Consider the following 25787-nt stretch of genomic DNA (forward strand, 5'->3'; position numbering starts at 1 on the left):
ACCGGTCATACCGCTAAGAATGTTGGGTGTCCTCAGTGGTTTTCCTTCTACTGGCTAACAGTACAAACACATTTTTCCTGTAACGCTAGGTGTGGCTGATAGAAGGAATGTCCACCATAGTTTTGGTCATGGAATGAATATATATTGCCAGACACAAGTCATATAATTTCCTTAAGGAGACTGTCAGTGCTACAAAAGGTCTCATGAAGAATTTGCACCTTATGATTTTGCTGCAAACTTTACTAAATCTAGAAAAGATCAAGCCTTGTGCATCAAGTCAAAGCGAAGCAAACATTAGTCACGAGCACACATAGGCCACACTTTCCCAGTTAGTTTTATTCTAGGAAATGTTTAGTCACCTCAAAAGGAAACTACTAGCCAGAAACCCCGGACAGAGAAAAATAAAGGACAATCAGTCAAAACACAACATTCAGTGTGGTCTTTTTATTGGACAGTCATTTACACACAGATAATCAGAGCGGTCAGCCATAACCAAGTCCAATGGACTTAACAGATTTCACAAACCGGTTTTTAACAAATCGTAACCGAATCCAACCCCTCATTCACCAAACGAGATCTGCACATAGATTATTAAAACGAGATTAGGTAAAAACGAAACGTTAAATTAAAGTCTGGGTGTTTTTAAAGGGCTGGCGTGTCTATAATCATCGCTAGTTAGGCTGCACGGCAAGATGGACTGTCCCTTTTTTTGCTCCTATAGCTTCAAGTTTGGGCAGATATCCCCATGGACTTTATTCTGGAAATTGTAAGAAGCAAAAGTGACAATTAGAGAAAACTAAAATTCACATGAGCCAAAAATAAAACGCTTTGCTCATGCTATTTTTCACTTTTTTTCTTCTTTTTTTTTTTACAGTGAAATTTTGTATTCAAACACTAAACCAGAATTAGCAGACGCAACAAAAACTTCCATACACGGTCACAGAGACAAGGACCCAACCTGCGCCCCGTTGTGAACAAGGATATAATACAATTAATAATATAATTTTCACTCACATTTACATAGAGAAATATATTCTGTATGTACATTAACATATGAAGATTTTTTAAATTTTAGACACCAAGAAAGCTCAAAGTGGAAAAGGAGCCACAAAATAATCCTTGTTCAGAAGAGAGACCCGGTTTTCTCGTCATACATACTGCGTGGCCTGGGTGCCCACTGTATATCATGCACAATATACAAGTTACACTACAGACTTCTGTACATTTGTAGGAACCTTTACTCGTGATTCAGGGGGGCTGATCAGACCAAGCAGTAAGTTATGCAAGTATTAGGAGTAGATAAAAGGAAAAGCACATATAGGAAAGGAGATTAAAATAAAAATCTACTTACTTTTGCTCTCTGGGGAGGAAAAAAAAATGAAATACAATTAACAAGCTTATTACACCTTCACAGTAAGAAGAATAAATTAAAAAAAAACAAACAAACATACAAAAACAACTGTATTCATAGTACAAGGAACAAAGTCTGACTATCCGCCTTGGTACCTTTGAAAATTAAAAATGTGCCTGAAAATAACTAGCAATGGTAATATACATTCAAGTTTGCATTTCTTTTTTGTAATTTAAATTTCTTTTGGTGCCTCTTAGATGCTTTTGGCTAAAAAAGAAAATGCAGTCAAACATAATATGAAGGGAACAGAAAATCCGCTGCTTATTAGGCTATGTGCATGGGTTTTTGTTTTTTTTCCCAGGAGTTTTCAGAGCAGAAAATCTCCATTTAGAGTTTTTAGAGAGTTTCTAAGCCAAAAACTCCTACAAAAAAAAGCCAGGAGTGCGGCAGATGACATTTTAAGATGTCTCGCCCACATGTGCGGTGAAACATCCCCTCCCCCATAGTAACTCACTCCGCACCGCGGATAGAAAATCTGCAGCAGATGAATTTATGCTTCAGATATTGGTGCGTATTTCACAATGAGATGTGTAACTTACAGCCATCATTTCCTCAACAATATTGCTGTGGATTTCACTCATCATCTACAGCGAAACCTCCAGTGTGAATAGGATAAGAGATAAAGGACTAATGGTACCGTCACATTAAGCGACGCTGCAGCGATAGCGACGCCGATCGCTGCAGCGTCGCTGTTTGGTCGCTGGAGAGCTGTCACACAGACCGCTCTCCAGCGACCAACGATGCCGAGGTCCCCGGGTAACCAGGGTAAGCATCGGGTTGCTAAGCGCAGGGCCGCGCTTAGTAACCCGATGTTTACCCTGGTTACCAGCGTAAAAGTTAAAAAAACAAACAGCACATACTCACCAGCGCGTCCCCCAGCCTCTGCTTCCTGACACTGACTGAGCTCCGGCCCTAACAGCACAGCGGTGACGTCACCGCTGTGCTTTCACTTTCAGTTTAGGGCCGGCGCTCAGTCAGTGTCAGGAAGCAGAGGCTGTGGGACGCGCTGGTGAGTATGTGCTGTTTGTTTTTTTAACTTTTACGCTGGTAACCAGGGTAAACATCGGGTTACTAAGCGCGGCCCTGCGCTTAGTAACCCGATGTTTACCCTGGTTACCAGTGTAAAATATCGCTGGTATGGTTGCTTTTGCTGTCAAACACGGCGATACACGGCGACCTAGCGACCAAATAATGTGCAGACCTTCTAGCAGCGACCAGCAATTTCACAGCGGGATTCTGATCGCTGCTGCGTGTCAAATACAGCGATATCGCTCCCTAGGACGCTGCAACGTCACAGATCGCTGGCGACGTTGCTTAGTGTGACGGTACCTTAACTGCTGGGAAGCCAACAATCACTAGAATGGAGGTAGGGGGTCCCTACTTGAACACAGCAAGTTGTTCAGTAAGGAGAAGGGGCTGTTAATCACTGAGGATCCCAGGGGGTGGAGAGTTGCCGAGTGTCAATTATGGGAACTTCCCTTTAATGATGTTATCTCCACCCTATAGATTTATGTGATCATCACGATAAATACATTCACCTGGTGTCTCTTGAGCAAAGTGTAGCGTGTGTCATAGTAACATTTAAGGAGGAACCCTTTAAACGAGTTGGTGGCCCTTATAGCACTTTCTGAATGTATGTATCGGCTACCTGACAAGTCGGCGTGTACCATAGGATTGCAGAGGCCCCCAGTTTTATTCAAACTGAACAGATTGAGTAATATCACAATCTCAGATTTAAAGAAGTCCTTCTCCTCCCATCAAAGGTTTTATCCTCTTAATATATTTTGCAATCATCATATTATACAGCACTGTGTACTTACAATTGCTCATTTGGTCTTTCTACCCAGCTAATTCTTCTCTTTCCTCTGCTCTATGTAGAAACAGAACGTCTCGTGTCTACATTTATCATTTCCTTCTTCATCTCCTGACCCAGCTGCTCTTATCCTCCCTGTCAGGAACTTTTGCAGTGACTCATGAGTCATGATGGGACAACTGACCTCGTTTCTACATAAAGCTTAGAAGGATACAGCTCATCAATTTTTTGTCATATGATGTCATAGATCTAATGGAAAAAGAGAAGAATTAGAAGGGCAAAATGAGCAAGTGTAAGTGCACAGAGCCATATAGTAGGACTTCAATATATGAAGAGGATCATTTTGATGGGAGGAGGAGAGCTTCACCAAGTGAAAGTTAATTACTCTTGAGAAGATGGCTTGTCGAAAAGTAGAATGTTACCCATGGCTGGCCTAATGACGTTAACCACATACAGAGGCAGAGTGCCACTTTATCATGGATGAATAATCTTACCATAATCGTCAAATGCAGGTTTCAGTTGTGTATTGATGTATTCATGGCGCTCATTGAAACGTGCTCTATCTCTGCTTACGGTCCGGTAAGCCTGAAATGACATGAGGAGATCAGGAAGAGTCTAGCAAAGGAACAGTCAAAAATAGAATCTACATTCACCGTCCCGTCTCCCCATTAAACCCTCAGGCAGCAGAAAGTACTGGAAACCAGGGACAACATTCTTTTGACCTTGGCTTCTCCGGAAATTAATGTTTCTGACTGCGAGATATTTATGATAGCACAGTCCTAACCACGGACAGCTGCTCCTTGCCCACAAAAAACAGGCGGCAGGTCCAAAGCTGACTTATGTAGTCAGAGTAGTTCTGATGTGATTAATTCTTGGTACATTTCCTAAAGAAAGAATACTGGGCCATAGAGTCATAAAGGGTTATTTGTCAGCAAGAGAAGTGGTTCAAATTATAGATTGTCTGCAAACAAATAATGGTTTATTGAGTTACCGGCCACCTCTGCAGTTTATCAAAGGTGGTCAGGCTCCTAAGAAAGGAGTGCGTTGATTACAAGCGGTTTGCTATAGATGAGGCAGGACTATGCTAAAGCTGGTTGGTTCACTTCAGTCCCTCTGAGCTCCTCCGAGACAAAACTGCTTGAGCTTGCAATATCAACAAATGGCGACTTTCGGCCAGAAGAGCAGCCATGCTACTGACCCAAACTGTCAATCAAGGGCGCGTCACCTTGGAAAAGCAGGAAGGCAGGGAGCACTGCGCTCCTGAAGAACAATGTTAGGAACAAGCCATTTCATTGGTTTTTATAGCATTTTGTGTCAACGTTTGTGCGTGTTATCATTTGTCATAGTAAGAGACATCCATGTGCTATAGAAAACAGTATAGAAAAACCACCACAACACTAAAGCTGAAGCAAGTCGAGTTTTGCATAAAAATGCCAAAGACAACCCATGTCTCCATCCGTTAAGCTGGTGATGTGCCTCAACAAGAGACTATTTTTCATTTATTTTGCAGGGTGGATAAAAATCAATGTTTTTTTAAAAAAATCAAAAAAAATCGGATTTTTTTGATTTAAATCGGATTTTTTTGATTTAAATCGGATTTTTTTCAATAAACTGCTTTTTGAGGAAAATATTTTACCATCCAAAGGTTCTTCCATCATGAGATAAAGCTGAGTTGTTTAACTCAGTAGAATAAAGGCTGTATATGTGTAACATTCACAATGCCATGCTCTTCGAGAGGTTTCTGTAGGATGCTGACTATCCAACAAGTTTGGGCATGTCAACTGAATGGAAAAAGAAACTAAACCAAAAGTGAAACCAAGCTAGAAGTGTGGAATTAAAGGGGCAGTATGAACAAAATGTGGAGGCTATTAATAGTTTATACAATTAAGACATGCTGCTTTTAAACACCTACCTATTGCCATATAGTAAAACAAAAAAGATTTTTACTTACTTTGGGGTCCCCCCCTCACCCTGGCGTTAGATCGTTGCCCCTAGTTTCGTCCGTGTAACTATGGGCGCACATGCGCACTGCTCTCACTTCTCATTTTAATCGTGATTTATATTAAAAAAAACCTTTTGATTTAAATCAGTGATTTAAATCATGATTAAAATCATGATTTAAATCGATCCGATTTAAATAGAAAAAAATCTTTTGATTTAAATCGTGATTTAAATCATGATTTAAATCGGCGTGATTTAAATCAATCCACCCTGTTATTTTGGGATCGTTCTCTGATCAAACCACTAAGGACGAAGATCTAGTCTCTCAATAAACAAGTCTTCGGTATAGGTGTTCCTTTAGATCCTCAATTTTCCTACTAAATATTTTCCCACAGACCAGATCTAAGAGCCACCAGATAGTGTCTACATATATTGATGGTAGCCAGCTGTTGAATAGTTCATCATTGGAAGCAAATGTCTCCTTTTCTGGTTGACCTATACACTCGCATCAAAGACATCAGGAATGCTGAAGATTGTGCTGCTCTGAACGACAATATTGTAGAGAGGTTTCATCTTACTTGGTCCCATGAAACACCTTCTGGGCTCTTCTGGCCATTTAATATTTAAGAGGCTACTACAAAGGGTCATTCAATTATCTCTAGTTTTCCCCTCTTTCTCCTTCTAGTCTATGAGTATATGCAAGTTTGCTGTTAAGCTCCTCTCCATATCATAAAACATCTGATTAATTGATTGGTAAAATATCATAAATCTGGTTTATTGCTTCATAACAGATATAAGACTTAAAATATCAAATTCTTTGCTTCCTGTTAAAAATTTTAAAAAAATCAATTAAAAATTACAATTAAAAAAAAAAAAACTTTAAAAATGCCACAAAACAAAATGCATTGTCTGTAGTGCAGCGTATGTAGACTTTCAAGTAAGATCTGGATATGATAAAAGAAGGTCAGTAAAAATGCTGTTTTTTTTTAGAAAAACTTGCTGGGTGGGAATAGAACAAATTAGCTCTACAATTCCACTCCATAACCTTCCCTGGATCAGCCCTAAAAGTAGAGGTCAATTCAGTTCTGAAGCTGACCTCATTAAAGATACACTTAGAGGATGGGATCTGGAGACCCGCAGAGGCTCTCTGTCCTTAGGCAGTGGACCGCTTACGCCTCTCTTCTCTAATCTGGAGTGTGCCCCCTGGGGGTGGAGAGGGATCATTTTCTTGGGTGGGAGAGAGGGGACAATACCAGATGCTTTCAGGTCCTCAAGGGTTCGGCCATGCCCGCTTTCGTATCAGTGCAGCCGTTAGAGGGAGGGGGCCCTTCTGATTGGTTGGAATACCTCCAACTAAAATCCTTCTCGTCTCCAGAGGGCGCAGGCTCATACTCCTCCCTTCCTACGCCGTTTGACAAGCTTTTCCTGTTGGGGTCGCCGCCTGCACATGCTGACTCCTTAATATATGCTCTTTTGAACCAAAATACCAAAGACAAGTTCCCCAAGTATGTGGAGAGGTGGCGGGATGAGTTGGGAGTTGCTATATCGGAGGCAGAGTGGAGGAAGGCGTTCGTATATTCACATAAATTCTCTATTGCCTGTGCCACACAGGAAAAGAATTACAAAATTCTCACCAGGTGGTATCGCTGTCCTGAGGTCTTACATGCCGCTTTTCCCTCCGTCTCCGATAGGTGCTGGCGTTGTGGAGTAGAGAGAGGTACCATGCTACACATTTGGTGGGGATGTAAGCTTATTAAGCCATTTTGGGATTCTGTCTTTTCCGCTTATCAAGCCATTAGCGGTCATTTGGTGACCAACTCCCCCCAGGTGGCTTTAGTAACTATCCTCCCAGGCTCGTTCCCCTTCCAGAAAAAGGGGCTCCTAAGATTCTGCTTAACTGCTGCGTGCACTGTGATCCCGAGACATTGGAAATCCTCCCAATCTCATAATGTGTCTGAATGGGTCAAGGAGATGACCAGCCTTCAAAGTATGGAGGAATTGTCCGCTGAGGTTAACGGTTCAATGGAGAAATATCTGCAGGTCTGGAGTCCTTGGATTTTGTTTATGGACTCTCAGGACTTTCAATCCCTCTTTCCTAAGCCATAAGGAAGATAGATTGAACAATACGGGTTAGATGGACGTCACTATAGGGGTGCAAGTTGCCCCCCTTCTATATCAGACTCCCCCTCCCCCCTTTTTTTTCATCCTCTCTCCTCCCCCATATTCCTCTTCTTAGTCTCATTCTTTCCGTTCGTGTTTATACCATTATTACTTGGAGTGACCTAGCTCCTCGTTTGGGTCGCTCTCTTTCAGAGGTTACCTCTTATGTATCACCAAAGGTCCTACAGTCTCCCTGGATAGGGGATACCTACATCCGCCATGGATTTTTTTTTTTTTCTTTTCAGATCTTGTTGGACTTGATTGAAAATTATTTTGACCTGAAAGTTACACTATTTCGGGACTTGTTGGTTACAGGTCTTGATATACAGTTGTATATGAGATTTCTTTTTGTACTCAATACTTTTTATGTTGTTGAATCCTTTGTTCCTTGTATGTTTTGAAGTTCTTTTCAATAAAAACCAGATTAAACATAAAAACTTGCTGAACCCGAGCCCAGCATAACAAATAGACACCAGACTGAGCAGGGAGAAAGTGAGGACAGTAATATCTGTGGAAAAGCTGCACAACATTATAGCCTAAATTGTAAGCCACAGAGAGCACCCAAGGACAAGAAACGACGACATGAATCACCAAGAAGTGCAATAAACTGGTGAATTCTAAGGAATCTCTGAAAAAGGCAATATACGGTATTCTCTAACACTCTGAGCCTAAACGCCCACAAGGGTCACGGACAAGTGGCATTGGGAACCCATCTTTAAAGCTTTGGCTGATATTCTGTATTTTTGCCCTAGTGCCTTATGGTGCATTTACTGAACGACCAGTGTTCTGAATGGACAGGGATCAGCTACTTGTTTGCTGATCAGTGGCCGTTTAACAGATAGCTCGAGTGATGGGCAACGCACAGCCAGCAATAGATTACTCAGTGTGCATAGGCTGTCGTTGTTCTCGGCAGCACGACACCCGGTTATACAGGACAATGTGCTAGCGACAATGATCTTCTGTGCACAAGAAAAGATAATTTCACCTGACGAATGATCATTTTGGTAGACAGCCCGTTTACAGTACACGATTATTGTGAATGAGGTACTTCTTGCGATAATTGCTTACTTGAGGTCCATAGACCACAGGAGATGCCATATCTACATGCCATCTCGGCTCTTTCATTTGTGGTACTATGTAGGATGTAAAATTTTGCTGTCACAAATGATGTGATGGAAGGTTTTGTTTAGGACAATGTATAATGCTAAAAAAAAAAAGTGACAGGACAAAACTCCACGTGAACGTCAGATACTTACGTAAAATCCACCACCAGCCAGAGCAACGCCAACTAACAGGTAATAAGGGAGAGCTTCTCCAGAAGATCCAGGCACGCTGCTGGACATCTGCCGGGCAGAAGCTACAGAAAGAAAAAGCGCACAATAACCACCGCACATAATCCAGGCTACACATGAATTTCTACACCAGACGGACACCTGAGAGCAGACTTCTTGCCTCACACAAAGCTGCTAACAATGGCGCTTATATGTAGACGTTCTGCAACAGGACACCCCGATTGTCTGTGACACCTCATGTGAACTAATTCAATTTTACGCACACGGAGGGTTTCTATATCACCATGGACACGTTCGGAATCTGAGACAAGAAAACTACAAAGAAATTGTGGCACTCTCTAACAGGTATTTTCCAATGAACGCGCCTATTCACACAGCGCTTCATGGAGGAATCACATGGTGGGGTACAGGCTGCCCACGAGTCCTTACAGACCTGTAGGAACTTTTCACCATCAGGAAGAACAAGATGGCTTTGCAGTGTAGATGGGGTATAATTTCCCCATCACTGAGGGTCTCCAGTAGGTGATAACCTCCAAACATCCCTTTAATATGTAGTATTGGGGTGTAACCATTGGGTGCAGGTTTTGCAGGCACCGCTGGGTTGCGGAGCCTATGGAGGAAGTGGGGGGACAAAAACAATCCATGTTTCCCTAATGTGAAGACTAACTTAAAACTTGTTATAGTTTGGGGCCATGTTGGAGATTTTTTACTGGGGCCCACAAGCATCAGGTTACGCCACTGCAAAGTATGCAGCTAGTTGACCAATCGTAATGCTGTCACATTTCAATCCATACAGCCAGTTATAGCCAGCACTGATCCCGCGACTGGTCTCCCAGGGCTCCTGTAACGTTGTCATGTCATGTGGGCCCTGCAGCCAATCAGCCGCCACTTCACTCACTTCCGTGGGAGAAAACAGACATTCTGAGGAAATCAGAGAGCAGCAGCCTTCACTTCCTTTGGACAAAACTGACAACCGGAAGTGTGAGTGCAGCATCGGCTGATTGGTTGCAGGGATCACGTGACAATGTCACACAAGCCCTGGGAGACCCATCGCAGAAGTCATTGGAACATCACCAACATCGGAGAGGAGGAGTATAAAAGGTTTTTTTAATTCTAATATTGTACTTGAGATGGGATTGTCCGAGTAGTGGACAACGCCTTTAAAAGTTGTGATCTAATAAATGAGGGTCTTGGTTTAAATCGTTCATTTTTACTAACTTTAATCTAATGGGGTCTTTAGGTGGAATATAGAAAGCACGTCTCTCCGTCATCAGTTTTGGCTGTTTGCAGTCACCCCCAACATCTGCTATAGGAGGTCCCAATGTACACAGATCCTATGCGTGTATGACCCACATCCCTATACAGCAGCATTTGACAGACGCACAGATGTATCGCCTCTGCAAGCTTAAAGGAAATGGTCTGCTGGGTAAGATCACAAGTCAGCTCATGCTTAGTGCGCACCAGAGTGTGTAGGGTTAAGTGTCTGAATGGACGGGCACTAGGTCACTGACAGATGGCTGAGCCGATTTCCATACAACAGTCTGTCAAGGCAAATACAGTCACAGCTCCCAAAGCCTCAATTACCCCCAATAAGTGACTATTAGGCCTCAGTCAGACATCCAGGAATCACGCAGCAGTGCTTTTTCATGAATAGACCATGTACCCATTGTAATCCATGGAGCTGTTAACCCCTAGTTGTTTGTGAACCGTGTGTCTGTGTTAAAGAGGCTGTCTACTACTTTTTCCATCGATGACCAGGTCATCAGTGTCTGATTGGTCCAGGGTCCAACACCCGGCACCACCACTGATCAGCTTCTCAGAAGTACTTGCAGACCTCCTCCGTCTTCTGATAGTGGCCCCCTGCAGGGTACTGCAAATAGGAAGCACACGTGTAGTTCCCAGCCCCGGTCATGATCAGAAGATGGCCAGTTCTTAGGTGAGTACTTCTGCACGCCAACCATGATAACAGCTGATCGAGAGGGGGTCCCAGGTGTCAGATCCCGACCAATCAGACACTGATGACCTATCCTAATCCACGATTAACACATTGTAATAGACAGGAGAAAGAATGTAATTTATACATAGAGTTTATACAGGGTTTTTGTTTTTTTACAATCAAATCAAATACAATGGCGATACTCAGACCATTTTTTTGCACGTCAGAAAAATCAATGATGTCTGAATGAGACTTAATCATACACTTGTAAAAGAAGGGCCACTCCTGATAAGATAAAAACATTGGCGCACCTTTTCTTGTGCAGTTTCTCTTTTACTCCTACTAGAAAAAGGTATTAATAAATTGACAACTGGGTGGCACAAATATTTTTCTGATAAAGGGGCGTGTCCCTGAGCAGTACAGTGCAGTCAGCTGATTGGACAATGTCAGACTGTAGCCACACGCCCCCTGCTGATCATCGTATGTCATACAATTCGAGGAGTAACAGAGGAACGGCACAAGACAGAAGTAGAAGAAAAGATGCTCCACTATTGTTATTTCAGGAAGAAGACAATTACTAAACCAAACATGTCTGGAGAGAGGACAGCTCTCTAAATGGCAAATGTACTCGCATATCCCATCATAACCAGCCCGCCATGCACAGTACGGACAGCTGGCAATCATTCTGAGCACAGGCCTCATTTTTAGCCATTAATGTCTAAGAATTTTGTATCCTTCAAAAACCCAACGTCAAACACGACCACTATATTATCGCTTGCCCCGGGAGAACAGGACCAATACACACGGCACATACAATGCAGGTCCCCAGCAGACGTGAATAATTCAGCAAAACCATCCAGCCAGGACACCGAGGTGGAAATTAAACTGGCGATCTGCAAATTAAGCTGCACTAGTCAGCAGCCAGGAGACAGAATCCAGACGCAGAACAGCCAGGCGGAAGGACAACTACTCTGTTACATGGTGGAACGATGCACATTATACAGTAGAGACAGATAATAAGTCACTGCCGCAGATACTTCCTCCATAGGCAGGAGAGGAAGATCACTGATCCTCATTACCGTCATGTGACCTTCAGGTCTCCTCTTAGGTCACACACTGCCTTCCTGTAGTGCAGTGTGACGCAATGTGTACAGGGCTCTATCCTGCAGTAAGGGCAGTGGTGGTACACACAGCAGTCAGCCCTGGAGGGGATCACTGAGCCCCCTACCTATAAGGGCAGTGGTGGTACACACAGCAGTCAGCCCTGTAGGGGATCACTGAGCCCCCTACCTATAAGGGCAGTGGTGGTACACACAGCAGTCAGCCCTGGAGGGGATCACTGAGCCCCCTATCTATAAGGGCAGTGGTGGTACACACAGCAGTCAGCCCTGATGGGGATCACTGAGCCACCTACCTATTAGGGCAGTGGTGGTACACACAGCAGTCAGCCCTGATGGGGATTACTGAGCCACCTACCTATAAGGGCAGTGGTGGTACACACAGCAGTCAGCCCTGGTGGGGATCACTGAGCCCCCTACCTATAAGGGCAGTGGTGGTACACACAGCAGTCAGCCCTGGTGGGGATCACTGAGCCCCCTACCTATAAGGGCAGTGGTGGTACACACAGCAGTCAGCCCTGGTGGGGATCACTGAGCCCCCTACATATAAGGGCAGTGGTGGTACACACAGCAGTCAGCCCTGGAGGGGATCACTGAGCCCCCTACATATAAGGGCAGTGGTGGTACACACAGCAGTCAGCCCTGGAGGGGATCACTGAGCCCCCTACCTATAAGGGCAGTGGTGGTACACACAGCAGTCAGCCCTGGTGGGGATCACTGAGCCCCCTACCTATAAGGGCAGTGGTGGTACACACAGCAGTCAGCCCTGGTGGGGATCACTGAGCCCCCTACATATAAGGGCAGTGGTGGTACACACAGCAGTCAGCCCTGGAGGGGATCACTGAGCCCCCTACCTATAAGGGCAGTGGTGGTACACACAGCAGTCAGCCCTGGAGGGGATCACTGAGCCACCTACCTATTAGGGCAGTGGTGGTACACACAGCAGTCAGCCCTGATGGGGATCACTGAGCCCCCTACCTATAAGGGCAGTGGTGGTACACACAGCAGTCAGCCCTGGTGGGGATCACTGAGCCCCCTACCTATAAGGGCAGTGGTGGTACACACACAGCAGTCAGCCCTGATGGGGATCACTAAGCCCCCCCCCCCCCCCTATAAGGGCAGTGGTGGTACACACAGCAGTCAGCCCTGGAGGGGATCACTGAGCCCCCCACCTATAAGGGCAGTGGTGGTACACACAGCAGTCAGCCCTGGAGGGGATCACTGAGCCCCCTACATATAAGGGCAGTGGTGGTACACACAGCAGTCAGCCCTGGAGGGGATCACTGAGCCCCCTACCTATAAGGGCAGTGGTGGTACACACAGCAGTCAGCCCTGGTGGGGGATCACTGAGCCCCCTACCTATAAGGGCAGTGGTGGTACACACAGCAGTCAGCCCTGGTGGGGGATCACTGAGCCCCCTACATATAAGGGCAGTGGTGGTACACACAGCAGTCAGCCCTGGAGGGGATCACTGAGCCCCCTACCTATAAGGGCAGTGGTGGTACACACAGCAGTCAGCCCTGGAGGGGATCACTGAGCCACCTACCTATTAGGGAAGTGGTGGTACACACAGCAGTCAGCCCTGATGGGGATCACTGAGCCCCCTACCTATAAGGGCAGTGGTGGTACACACAGCAGTCAGCCCTGGTGGGGATCACTGAGCCCCCTACCTATAAGGGCAGTGGTGGTACACACACAGCAGTCAGCCCTGATGGGGATCACTAAGCCCCCCCCCCCCCCTATAAGGGCAGTGGTGGTACACACAGCAGTCAGCCCTGGTGGGGATCACTGAGCCCCCTACCTATAAGGGCAGTGGTGGTACACATAGCAGTCAGCCCTGGTGGGGATCACTGAGCCCCCTACCTATAAGGGCAGTGGTGGTACACACAGCAGTCAGCCCTGGAGGGGATCACTGAGCCCCCTACCTATAAGGGCAGTGGTGGTACACATAGCAGTCAGCCCTGGTGGGGATCACTGAGCCCCCTACCTATAAGGGCAGTGGTGGTAAACACAGCAGTCAGCCCTGGAGGGGATCACTGAGCCCCCTACCTATAAGGGCAGTGGTGGTACACACAGCAGTCAGCCCTGGTGGGGATCACTGAGCCCCCTACATATAAGGGCAGTGGTGGTACACACAGCAGTCAGCCCTGGTGGGGATCACCAAGCCCCCCACCTATAAGGGCAGTGGTGGTACACACAGCAGTCAGCCCTGATGGGGATCACTAAGCCCCCCACCTATAAGGGCAGTGGTGGTACACACAGCAGTCAGCCCTGGAGGGGATCACTGAGCCCCCTATCTATAAGGGCAGTGGTGGTACACACAGCAGTCAGCCCTGATGGGGATCACTGAGCCACCTACCTATTAGGGCAGTGGTGGTACACACAGCAGTCAGCCCTGATGGGGATTACTGAGCCACCTACCTATAAGGGCAGTGGTGGTACACACAGCAGTCAGCCCTGGAGGGGATCACTGAGCCCCCTACCTATAAGGGCAGTGGTGGTACACACAGCAGTCAGCCCTGTAGGGGATCACTGAGCCCCCTACCTATAAGGGCAGTGGTGGTACACACAGCAGTCAGCCCTGGTGGGGATCACTGAGCCCCCTACCTATAAGGGCAGTGGTGGTACACACAGCAGTCAGCCCTGGAGGGGATCACTGAGCCCCCTACCTATAAGGGCAGTGGTGGTACACACAGCAGTCAGCCCTGGAGGGGATCACTGAGCCCCCTACCTATAAGGGCAGTGGTGGTACACATAGCAGTCAGCCCTGGAGGGGATCACTGAGCCCCCTACCTATAAGGGCAGTGGTGGTACACACAGCAGTCAGCCCTGATGGGGATCACTGAGCCACCTATATATAAGGGCAGTGGTGGTACACACAGCAGTCAGCCCTGAAGGGGATCACTGAGCCCCCCACCTATAAGGGCAGTGGTGGTACACACAGCAGTCAGCCCTGATGGGGGATCACTAATCACCACTGTGAGATGAGAAACCATGAGCATGTGGGCTGAGATCCTGCACAACCCCCAGAATGACCTCTAAATAAGCCCACAGGGGGCTCACACTACCACTACACCACCATGGCAGACACAGCTGCACAGTCCAGTATATGTTCCAATGACCAAGTGAGTAAGAGCGCCAGCCAGGACTGCACCAACACTGCAGAACGTGCCTGCAGCACGGTGATGGCAGCACGCTGCCGGTGACCTTACAAGACACAATGGCGACTACCATGACCCGACAGCAGAATACCACGCTAGGGACATCTAGGTTTGCTCACCAGTGCGGAGAAGAGCGGCCGCTCCCCGCTGTGTCAGGGGGGCCAGTTTCTGCCAAGCGTTCCGGCACAGATGCATGGCGGACAGTACGGTGCGATCACTGCACGGGGAGGACGACGGAGTGCAGAGGATGACAGGGTGGGAGGAGCCGGGAAACGGGCAAGGACAGGTGACGTAACGGGGCGTGGTCTATGTCATTCCCCCTTCTCAGGTGACATAGAATTGGCTGCATTCCCGTACTGGGCGAGAAGCTAGTGGGTGTACGCATTAGTGATGGGAAATCTAGTTCATTTTGGTGATTAGTTCACCATGAACTAGTTCACTGAAAAGATTAGTTCAAAAGATTAGTTCATTTAGTTCATTTAGTTCAGTAGTGCTCTGGATTCTGCTGAGAAGAGATGGATCAGTTCTAGTTCGTTACACAGAAGCTGTGGCTCCTAGGATGAGTTATAGTTTTGTTAAAATGATCAGAAATAGTTAATACATCTGATCATTAAATAACAAACTCTTGTTAAAGGGGTACTCAGTCTGGAGAAAAAAAATTCTAAAGTTATTTATTCAAGTTAGTAATTTCTTTTTTTTTCTTTGTGAAATATTCAAGCCTCCCAGTGCGCAGTGTGTTATCTGCACACATTATGGTCACTTGCAGTGTCTCTGGTATTCAGCACTGAGCAGACAGTATTCATTTCACACTACTGCAATAGGTTACAAAAGGAAGAGATGTGGTGAAACTACACAGAACTACAGATTTACCAAGCTGCCTTAGGGTATGTGCACACGTTCAGGTTTTTTCGCATTTTTTTCGCGTTTTTTCACAATAAAAACGCTATAAAAACTCATTAAAAACGCATACATTATGCATTCTATCATTTAGAATGCATTCTGCGTGTTTTGTGCACATGGTGCGTTTTTTTCCGCGGAAAAAACGCATCGCGGTAAAAAAAGCAGCATGTTCATTAATTTTGCGGTTTTTTTGCGTTTTTCCAGCTATTCTATGCATTGGGAAAAAACGCACAAAAAACACGTCAAAATCGCGGTAAAAACGCATGCAGATTTCTGGCAGAAATGTCCGGTTTTTGTCAGGAAAATTTCTGCCAGAAATCCTGATGTGTGCACATACCCTTACAGTAAATGGATCTTTTGCTGCCCATAGCAACCAATCACAGCTCAGATTTCACTTGCCAGAGCACTGCACTACTGCAGTATCAGAAAGCTGACCTGTGATTGGTTGCTATGGGGCAAAGAAAATCTTCCTATTAGACAGCCTGATAATTCTCCACCCTAGCTCCTGTGAGGAGCTGATAGGAAATGCATCATGTCATGTGACCTGTGAACTAAATGAACTGCTGAACTAGATGTTCTGTTGAGAATGACTCAGGACAGCCTAGTTCAACGTGATGCATCTCACTGAGCCCAGCAGCCATTCCCCCTGTATTAGTGTAGAGTACTGACTCCTAATGATTGTGTATGAGGGAGCTGAGAAGCCGTTCAGCATCCTGAGAACAGAACAGGAGCCAGTGGTAAAGATTTTAGCAAGGCTGATCCTCTACAGGAGGCTGATCCTCTACAGGAGGCTGATCTTATCATAAAGACTGGTGAGGGGCATGAACCACACCACAGAATCACTCTCATACACACATGAGCTGGGTCTGTCTACTGTACAATTTCAGTTTTTATTATTACTATTATATTTGTATTTGATGTGTGGTATAGTGTTTTACTACCTTCTTTTCCAGCATCAGGAGCTATAAAGAGCAAGTGTGAGACCAGGGATCTTCAGTGTGAGGAGCTGTATGAGGGATCACTCTCTGTCTCCTCCCACTTGCTGTTTAGTTCATAATGAACTAATCTCTGTCAGGATGGTGAACTAGATGAACTAGTTCACTCTGAAGATTAGTTCATTTTGAACTACTCACTCACGAACTACCCATCACTAGTACGCATGCGCATTCTGTAGAAGACTTACTGTAGTAGCGTTAGTGTCACGTGATGCTCGCCTGGTTGTGAGCCCTAATGTGCAGTAGTAATATGAGGACAGGTCACACCCGGCGGCCCGAGACTGTGGGGACGAGCTCTGCGCAATGTAGAACAGCAGAGCTTGTGGTCATGCAGTGTTCTGCATAGAAACTGTGACGGACCAATTCTCCATTCTGTAGCCAACCTCCTGTGGAATGTGATTATCATTAGTCTGGCTGACATAATGGGCCACGTTCACATGGTCAGTTTTTTACCTCAGGACTCGGAGCTGTAAGCCAAAACCAGGAGAGGAACAGAGGAGAAGTATACCAGAAACAGGTCACCACTTCTGTATGTATCACCCGCTCCTGGTTTGGGCTTACAAACACTGAGGTAAAATGCTGACCGTGTGAACGTGGTCTTAACCTATCACTTGCCAGCACGCCCTAAAAAAAAAAAAAGAGACCGTCTTCACAAACTGAAATCTGCACTTTTTTCCTTTAAAGGGTAAGTTCACACTGGGCATTTTTGCTGCATATTTTTATGGTAATTTTCAGCTGCTTTTTACAGTACCAGCAATGCCTTTCAGAAATCTCATGCACACACACTGTTTTTTTTGTCATCAGGATTTTGTGCTTTGCAGCGATTTTTTTGTCCTAGAACATGTCACTTCTTTCAGCGTTTTTCACCCATTGACTTGATGGTGAAAAAACGCTGCAAATACGCAGGTTGATTTTTCTTGCAGCGTATTTGTTGCAGAAAAGTCAAGGACAGCCGGATGTGACGTCACACTCGGCTCTGCTACATCTAGATGGCAGAATGCATGATGCGTCCATACAGCCTGTCATCCAGCAGAGCGGACCCGAATCCCATTGACTTGAATTGGGGGCCCGACAATACAGTGTTTGACACGCTGTCATATACATGACAGCACGGCAAACACCACTTCTGATCGGTGGGGAAATCATCGCCCGTCAGAGAGTCAGAAGACATCGGGAAGCGTTCAGCTGTGATCGGAGGTATAAAAGCTTTACCTCCGGTCATTGGTGTCAGCTGATGGGACTACTGATCCCATCATCTGACACCTACAGCCGCTAATTACAGTGAGAGCAGGAGCGGCGAATGGGAGTATTCTTCTGCTGCTCATACACTGTAAATAAATAAAAAAAAAAAAAGGTGTGGTTTCCCCCACATTTTTGATAACCTGCCAGACAAAACTCAGCTGTGGGCTGCAACCCTTAGCTGTCAGCTTCAGCAAGGTTGGTTATGAAGAATAGACGGGTCCTCACGCTTTTTTAAAATGATTTAGATAAATGATTATAAAAAACGGCGTGGGGCCCCCCCCATTTTTTACAACCAGCCTTGCTAAAGCTCACAGCTGGGGGCTGGTTATTCTCAGGCTGGTAAGGGGCCATGGATATTGGCCCCCCCAGCCTAAAAAATAGCAGCCTGCTGCTGCCCAGAAAAGGAACATCTGTTAGGCCGGCGTCACACTGGCGAGTTTTACGGACGTATGAGCGCAGAAAATACACCCGTAAAATACGCATAACACGCGGCCCAATGATTCCCTATGGCCCAGCTCCTATCAGCCGTATTTTACGGATCCGTATTATACGGTCTTCTACAGCCGTTCAAAATCGCAGCATGCTGCGTTTGTCACCGTATTGCGCAAAAAAATCGCCAATGAAAGTCTATGGGGGCGAGAAAAATACGGATTACACACGGACCAGCAGTGTGACTTGCGAGAAATACGCAGCAGTGTTCTATAGAAAAGCCGGTAATTCAATTGCCAGCTTTTCATTTCTCCTTCACAAACCCGACAGGATATGAGACATGGTTTACATACAGTAAACTGTAGCGCCCCCACCGCCGCAGGGCCGAGGGGTACCCGGTACCGGGCCTCTGAAGTCTCTGCTCTGGGGTCGTCACGGTGGCTAGGCCCGATCCGTGACCCTGCCGAGGGGCGCACAGTGAACGATGGGTGTGTATGATGTAGATGGGGGGGTGAGGCTGTAGTGGTGCGGTGCAGTAAATAACGAGGACACCAGGTTGCAGTCTCTTTACCTCTTTACTGAAGATCTCTGGGTCCTCAGTCCGGAACACGGTTCACCAGGCTGCGCAAGTCCGGCCGGTCCAATGGCACCTCCAGAGTCCTCCTCACAGGTGGAAATCGGTGCCTTCCTTCTAGCGCTATGTGTTGTGGTCCTTCCCTGCTGTGCTTACGGAAAGTCCCCCACAACTGTTGTGTCTGTTTCTTAAGTTCCCTCACAACTCGATTAAATGATGTTCTTCTAATCCTCCGTCCCTCCCTGATGTTCTGGTTGGGACGGCACCCGTTTGACGGGTAGGCTCGGAGCTCTTCCGGGACCCTAGAGTCGCCCCTCTCCACAAGTTGCCCCCCAAGACTGCATAGGTGATTTGAGTTAGACAGCCCGCCTTAGACTGACTGTCCTGCCGCTGTTTAGAGTATTGCTTGAAGCTGAATGTTATGATACTCCCTCGGCGTTCCGGCCACCGGTAGTGCGCCTCAGTAGGGTGTTGCTCCGGTCTTACAGCACGACCCCTACTGGTATTTCTCCTTTTGCTTGATCTCGTTTCTCACTCAGCACAATCTATCTCGCTTCTAATCCTTCCTTGGGCACCGCCGCTATCCTGAGCAGGCACGGTCCCGTTACGTTCGTTCAAGTTGCCAAGCCTCTGTCAGGATCCCACCCCTGACAGAGACCCTACTGTATCTTCCCCCACAACACCCTCTGCCACAAGGTGTTGCCTGGTTCCAACCCAGTCAGCTTTCTGATCTAACTTCCTGCCTGACCCCCAGTTTACCCACTATGGTGGGGAGTGGCCTAGTGAATAGAACCCCTAGCTCCCCCCGGAGGCCCGACTGTGAAATGTATTGGTGTCTGTGATACCTGATCAGATGAACTCCTTCAGTGCCATCAGACGCACCATAGCTCCCCATAGTGGCGGAGCCACAGTACTGCAACGACCAAGACTCTGGGGCGCTGCACTCCCCCCTGGTTAAACACAGTACTCCGGGACTGGGAAGAAAACAACAATACAAGTTAGCAAAAAGACATACAGTTTCGTTGAGTGTAATAACAATAAGTATACTTGAACAGGCTTCCCTTTATGGGAGGTGAGGATACTTGAACGTTACAAACATGGTTAACATTATAAATTACAGGCTATAAATAACTCCTGTTACCCAACCGGGTATTCTACTAAGTGCAAAATTGTTGGACAATAATTTAACATTGCCTTTAAGGACTTACACTCTAAATCCACTAAAGACCTTCCTATAATCACATTATAAGGTAATTTAACTTTCTCATTCTCCTTCTTTAAATCTGCAGGACCGCCTGTCCTATCGGCACCAGACCTACTGCCTCTCCTTTCTTACAGGACCGCTCCTTTCAGCCCGAGCCTTCTGTCTTTTCAACTACTATACATAGTATAGAACATAACATTACTTTCAGTTTAAGAGCACTGAGCCATCTCTATATGGCTCCTAGGAGGACTCAGGGTTCACCTTCTATCCTCGTTGTCTATCAACATTATCAACATTTTCTATATAACATTAAACCTTCTCATTATCTTCTTACTGACATGTATGCTGGACACTACGTCTACCCCTACGGGCCTACTGCATCCTTCTTCTAGCTCTTACTTTCTTTCAGGGAACATTATCAGCATTTCTTTACAATTAACTAGTTGGATACATATAACTTTCTCATGTAAACATTATCATCACTTTCTTTCATCAAAACATTATTGCCACCTGTCTTAAAGCAATATCACCATATAAGTGCAACAAATGAACATCCCCTTTAAGAGGGGACCAAGTCTCTATGAGGTAGCATATCTTCTCAAGCTACCAGTCCATACTCAGCAAAGGTTCCAGTGTGGTATCTTCACAAAGAGTCCTTTTTGAAGTAAAACCAGTAGGGAGCACCTTTAATAAGGTGCAAACTATTTACAAAAAGTTTGTATCATGCACTGTTCATGATTGCGGCAGTTCTGGATAACAATGGGGAAACAGGAAACAAAAGCAAAAGCAGAGGAAGGGATCCCGGGTAAACAAAGGGATCCCTTTAAGAGTTAACCCTAGTCGGGTTTAAAGCAGCAAAAAGCAGGGAAACAAACAGTTAACTATGTACAGTTTCAGGTTTCCGAGGTTTAGTTGGACGGCTTCCAGGGCTGCACCTGGCACTTAACCCTTCTTGGCCTGGGCAAAGTGAGGTCCAGGGTTACACCCAGTGCTGGACAAACGCCGTTAATCCGTCTTTCATGTACGGTTAGGTCATGCACAGCGATGGAGGTCTGCGCAGCTTGAGTATGGGCATTTGCTGCAGCAGAGGTAGCGGCTGCTGCAAGATCAGTCACTGGAACGGAGTCAGCAGCTGTGGCACTAGCAGTCGCTGGAGGGGTGTCAGTTGTCAGGGCAGGGTCGTCCTTCATACCTGCTTCAGATGCGGTTCCTCCGGTGCCGGTCTGCTCTGCCTCCGCTGGGTTCTGGAATGCTGGCTGCAGGACCTTGCGCTGCGGCGTTGTCATCTCCGTTTGCAGCATCTCGCTTTCCGGCAGGGCCTTGCTTTCTGGCTTCGGAGCGCTGGAACTTCCTTCTTGCTCCGGACCAGACGAGGCTGCCGACAGTTGTCTGGTGAGGCTCCCGATGATGATCTTCTTCCACCCGGCCTCGGTCTTCTTCCACCCGGCCTCAGTGCTCAGCTGCGTCTGCGGGAGTTGGTGGATCAGCTCGTCCGCTCCGGTCTGCAGGAGGTCAGCATCAACTATGGAGGTCTGGCTGCGGTGCCTCTCCGGGTAGCTGGGGGAGTCCTCGGCTCCGACCCCACGCTCCGGCTCCGGGCGGCTGGCCATGGCGTCCTCCATGTCGCTCACTTCCTCTTCCTGGTCCTTTTCCCGCTCTCTCCTTCGTGGGCGGTTTCGCTTTCGTTGTCTCCGCCCCCCATTGAGGATCAGTAGGCGGATCTCGGCTGCTGACGGACACGTCCTCAAGGGGCAGAAATATTCAGACTGGGCGGCCATTGTCTTTCGCGCTCTCCAGCTTGTTCACGCCCACTTCCACGCCCTTCGTCTTCTCCTGCGCTCTCCTTAGCGCTGTAATGGCGGCGGTTTTGGCGGGAACTTTTGGCGGCAAGTGGCAATCCACAGTCTTTGCAATAAGTCACAGTTCAAGCAAAATAAATCACAATTCCAAGGCACACATGACCCGATTCCTCAGGCTTAAATAGATCCTGTTCGTGACGCCAAGTTGTAGCGCCCCCACCGCCGCAGGGCCTAGGGGTACCCGGTACCGGGCCTCTGAAGTCTCTGCTCTGGGGTCGTCACGGTGGCTAGGCCCGATCCGTGACCCTGCCGAGGGGCGCACAGTGAACAATGGGTGTGTATGATGTAGATGGGGGGGTGAGGCTGTAGTGGTGCGGTGCAGTAAATAACGAGGACACCAGGTTGCAGTCTCTTTACCTCTTTACTGAAGATCTCTGGGTCCTCAGTCCGGAACACGGTTCACCAGGCTGCGCAAGTCCGGCCGGTCCAATGGCACCTCCAGAGTCCTCCTCACAGGTGGAAATCGGTGCCTTCCTTCTAGCGCTATGTGTTGTGGTCAGTGGCGTAACTACAAAGTTATGGGCCCCGGTGCGAACTTCCAAATGGGGCCCCCCCCCCCTACCTCCGTGACGCCCCCCCCACCCCCTTCCCCTAGATACGCCTCGGACTGTTGCAGGAATCTCCTGCACTGCAACATGGTGTTGGGTGCCAGCACAGCCCGCACAGTGGTATATCCAGCACAGCCCGCACAGTGGTATATCCAGCACAGCCCGCACAGTGGTATATCCAGCACAGCCCGCACAGTGGTATATCCAGCACAGCCCGCACACTGGTATATCCAGCACAGCCCGCACAGTGGTATATCCAGCACAGCCCGCACAGTGGTATATCCAGCACAGCCCGCACAGTGGTATATACAGCACAGCCCGCACAGTGGTATGTACAGCACAGCCCGCACAGGGGTAAATACAGCACAGCCCGCACAGGGGTATATACAGCACAGCCCGCACAGGGGTATATACAGCACAGCCCGCACAGGGGTATATACAGCACAGCCCGCACAGGGGTATATACAGCACAGCCCGCACAGGGGTATATACAGCACAGCCCGCACAGGGGTATATACAGCACAGCCCGCACAGGGGTATATCCAGCACAGCCCACACAGGGGTATATCCAGCACAGCCCGCACAGGGGTATATACAGCACAGCCCGCACAGGGGTATATACAGCAGAGCCCGCACAGTGGTATATACAGCACAGCCCGCAGTGGTATATACAGCACAGCCCGCACAGTGGTATATCCAGCACAGCCCGCACAGGGGTATATACAGCACAGCCCGCACAGGGGTATATAGAGCACAGCCCACACAGGGGTATATACAGCACAGCCCGCACAGGGGTATATCCAGCACAGCCCACACAGGGGTATATACAGCACAGCCCGCACAGGGGTATATACAGCACAGCCCGCACAGGGGTATATAGAGCACAGCCCGCACAGGGGTATATAGAGCACAGCCCGCACAGGGGTATATACAGCAGAGCCCACACAGGGGTATATACAGCAGAGCCCACACAGGGGTATATACAGCAGAGCCCACACAGGGGTATATACAGCAGAGCCCGCACAGGGGTATATGCAGCACAGCCAGCACAGGGGTATATAGAGCACAGCCAGCACAGGGGTATATAGAGCACAGCCAGCACAGGGGTATATAGAGCACAGCCCGCACAGGGGTATATAGAGCATAGCCCGCACAGGGGTATATACAGCAGAGCCCACACAGGGGTATATACAGCAGAGCCCGCACAGGGGTATATGCAGCACAGCCAGCACAGGGGTATATAGAGCACAGCCAGCACAGGGGTATATAGAGCACAGCCAGCACAGGGGTATATAGAGCACAGCCCGCACAGGGGTATATAGAGCACAGCCCGCACAGGGGTATATACAGCAGAGCCCACACAGGGGTATATACAGCAGAGCCCGCACAGGGGTATATGCAGCACAGCCAGCACAGGGGTATATAGAGCACAGCCAGCACAGGGGTATATAGAGCACAGCCAGCACAGGGGTATATAGAGCACAGCCCGCACAGGGGTATATAGAGCACAGCCCGCACAGGGGTATATAGAGCACAGCCCGCACAGGGGTATATACAGCAGAGCCCACACAGGGGTATATACAGCAGAGCCCGCACAGGGGTATATGCAGCACAGCCAGCACAGGGGTATATAGAGCACAGCCAGCACAGGGGTATATAGAGCACAGCCAGCACAGGGGTATATAGAGCACAGCCCGCACAGGGGTATATAGAGCACAGCCAGCACAGGGGTATATAGAGCACAGCCAGCACAGGGGTATATAGAGCACAGCCCGCACAGGGGTATATAGAGCACAGCCCGCACAGGGGTATATACAGCAGAGCCCACACAGGGGTATATACAGCAGAGCCCGCACAGGGGTATATGCAGCACAGCCAGCACAGGGGTATATAGAGCACAGCCAGCACAGGGGTATATAGAGCACAGCCAGCACAGGGGTATATAGAGCACAGCCCGCATCTCATCTCCCCCCCCCCCCCCCGATAATGGCCCCACAGTCCGGTGAAAAAGAAAAAAAAAAACTCTCCTCACCTTTCCTTTTGCCCGCGCTGCTCCTGGTGGCTGCAGTCTGCCCAGGACACTGCAGGTGCGCGATGATATGACATCATCGCGCACCCGCAGTGTACTGTCAGAGGCAGAGCGGGGAATGATGGGAGAGGGAGCGTCAGGTGACGCTCTCCTCCATCATTGCATTGAACTATACCGGTGTCATAGACGCCGGTATAGTTAAATGCGGCGGCGGCGGCGGCGGCGGGGGGGGCGGGAACAGTGCAGCGGCCCACTACTGGCATCGGCTCTTCTGGCATTTGCCAGAAGTGCCCGATGTCCAGCCCGGCCCTGCCCTGACCTGCCGGCCCGGGGCCCCTGACCTGCGGGGCCCGGTCGCAATGGCGACCGCTGCGACCGCGGTCGTTACGCCCCTGGTTGTGGTCCTTCCCTGCTGTGCTTACGGAAAGTCCCCCACAACTGTTGTGTCTGTTTCTTAAGTTCCCTCACAACTCGATTAAATGATGTTCTTCTAATCCTCCGTCCCTCCCTGATGTTCTGGTTGGGACGGCACCCGTTTGACGGGTAGGCTCGGAGCTCTTCCGGGACCCTAGAGTCGCCCCTCTCCACAAGTTGCCCCCCAAGACTGCATAGGTGATTTGAGTTAGACAGCCCACCTTAGACTGACTGTCCTGCCGCTGTTTAGAGTATTGCTTGAAGCTGAATGTTATGATACTCCCTCGGCGTTCCGGCCACCGGTAGTGCGCCTCAGTAGGGTGTTGCTCCGGTCTTACAGCACGACCCCTACTGGTATTTCTCCTTTTGCTTGATCTCGTTTCTCACTCAGCACAATCTATCTCGCTTCTAGTCCTTCCTTGGGCACCGCCGCTATCCTGAGCAGGCACGGTCCCGTTACGTTCGTTCAAGTTGCCAAGCCTCTGTCAGGATCCCACCCCTGACAGAGACCCTACTGTATCTTCCCCCACAACACCCTCTGCCACAAGGTGTTGCCTGGTTCCAACCCAGTCAGCTTTCTGATCTAACTTCCTGCCTGACCCCCAGTTTACCCACTATGGTGGGGAGTGGCCTAGTGAATAGAACCCTTAGCTCCCCCCGGAGGCCCGACTGTGAAATGTATTGGTGTCTGTGATACCTGATCAGATGAACTCCTTCAGTGCCATCAGACGCACCATAGCTCCCCATAGTGGCGGAGCCAC

General features: G+C 48.2%; 1 protein-coding gene across 2 annotated transcripts; it reads right to left on the reverse strand.

The window, feature by feature from the left end:
- Positions 1–424: 424 nt before the first annotated feature.
- On the reverse strand, positions 425–15157 carry MGARP (mitochondria localized glutamic acid rich protein). 2 transcript variants are annotated; one of them, XM_077279189.1, is made up of 4 exons: positions 14952–15157; positions 8582–8682; positions 3719–3809; positions 425–1360 (listed from the first exon to the last, which is right to left on the reverse strand). In XM_077279189.1, exons 1-4 carry the CDS (start codon positions 15025–15027, stop codon positions 1344–1346), a joined length of 285 nt encoding a protein of 94 aa, XP_077135304.1. In that variant the 5' UTR covers positions 15028–15157; the 3' UTR covers positions 425–1343. The 2 variants fall into 2 exon arrangements, with proteins under 2 accessions (XP_077135304.1, XP_077135305.1); XM_077279190.1 differs by lacking the exon at positions 425–1360 and adding an exon at positions 3451–3473.
- Between the last annotated feature and the right edge of the window lie 10630 nt (positions 15158–25787).

The sequence above is a fragment of the Ranitomeya variabilis genome, chromosome 1 (assembly GCF_051348905.1).
Source record: "Ranitomeya variabilis isolate aRanVar5 chromosome 1, aRanVar5.hap1, whole genome shotgun sequence".
Classification (NCBI taxonomy): Eukaryota; Metazoa; Chordata; class Amphibia; order Anura; family Dendrobatidae; genus Ranitomeya; species Ranitomeya variabilis.

Coding starts and splice junctions, on each gene's coding strand:
- MGARP (XM_077279189.1), bottom strand. CDS start 15,027: ATGCATCTGTGCCGGAACGCTTGGCAGAAACTGGCCCCCCTGACACAG. Junction 8,683..14,951: donor GGCCGCTCTTCTCCGCACTG/GTGAGCAAACCT, acceptor TTCTTTCTGTAG/CTTCTGCCCGGCAGATGTCC. Junction 3,810..8,581: donor TGGCTGGTGGTGGATTTTAC/GTAAGTATCTGA, acceptor ATGTCATTTCAG/GCTTACCGGACCGTAAGCAG.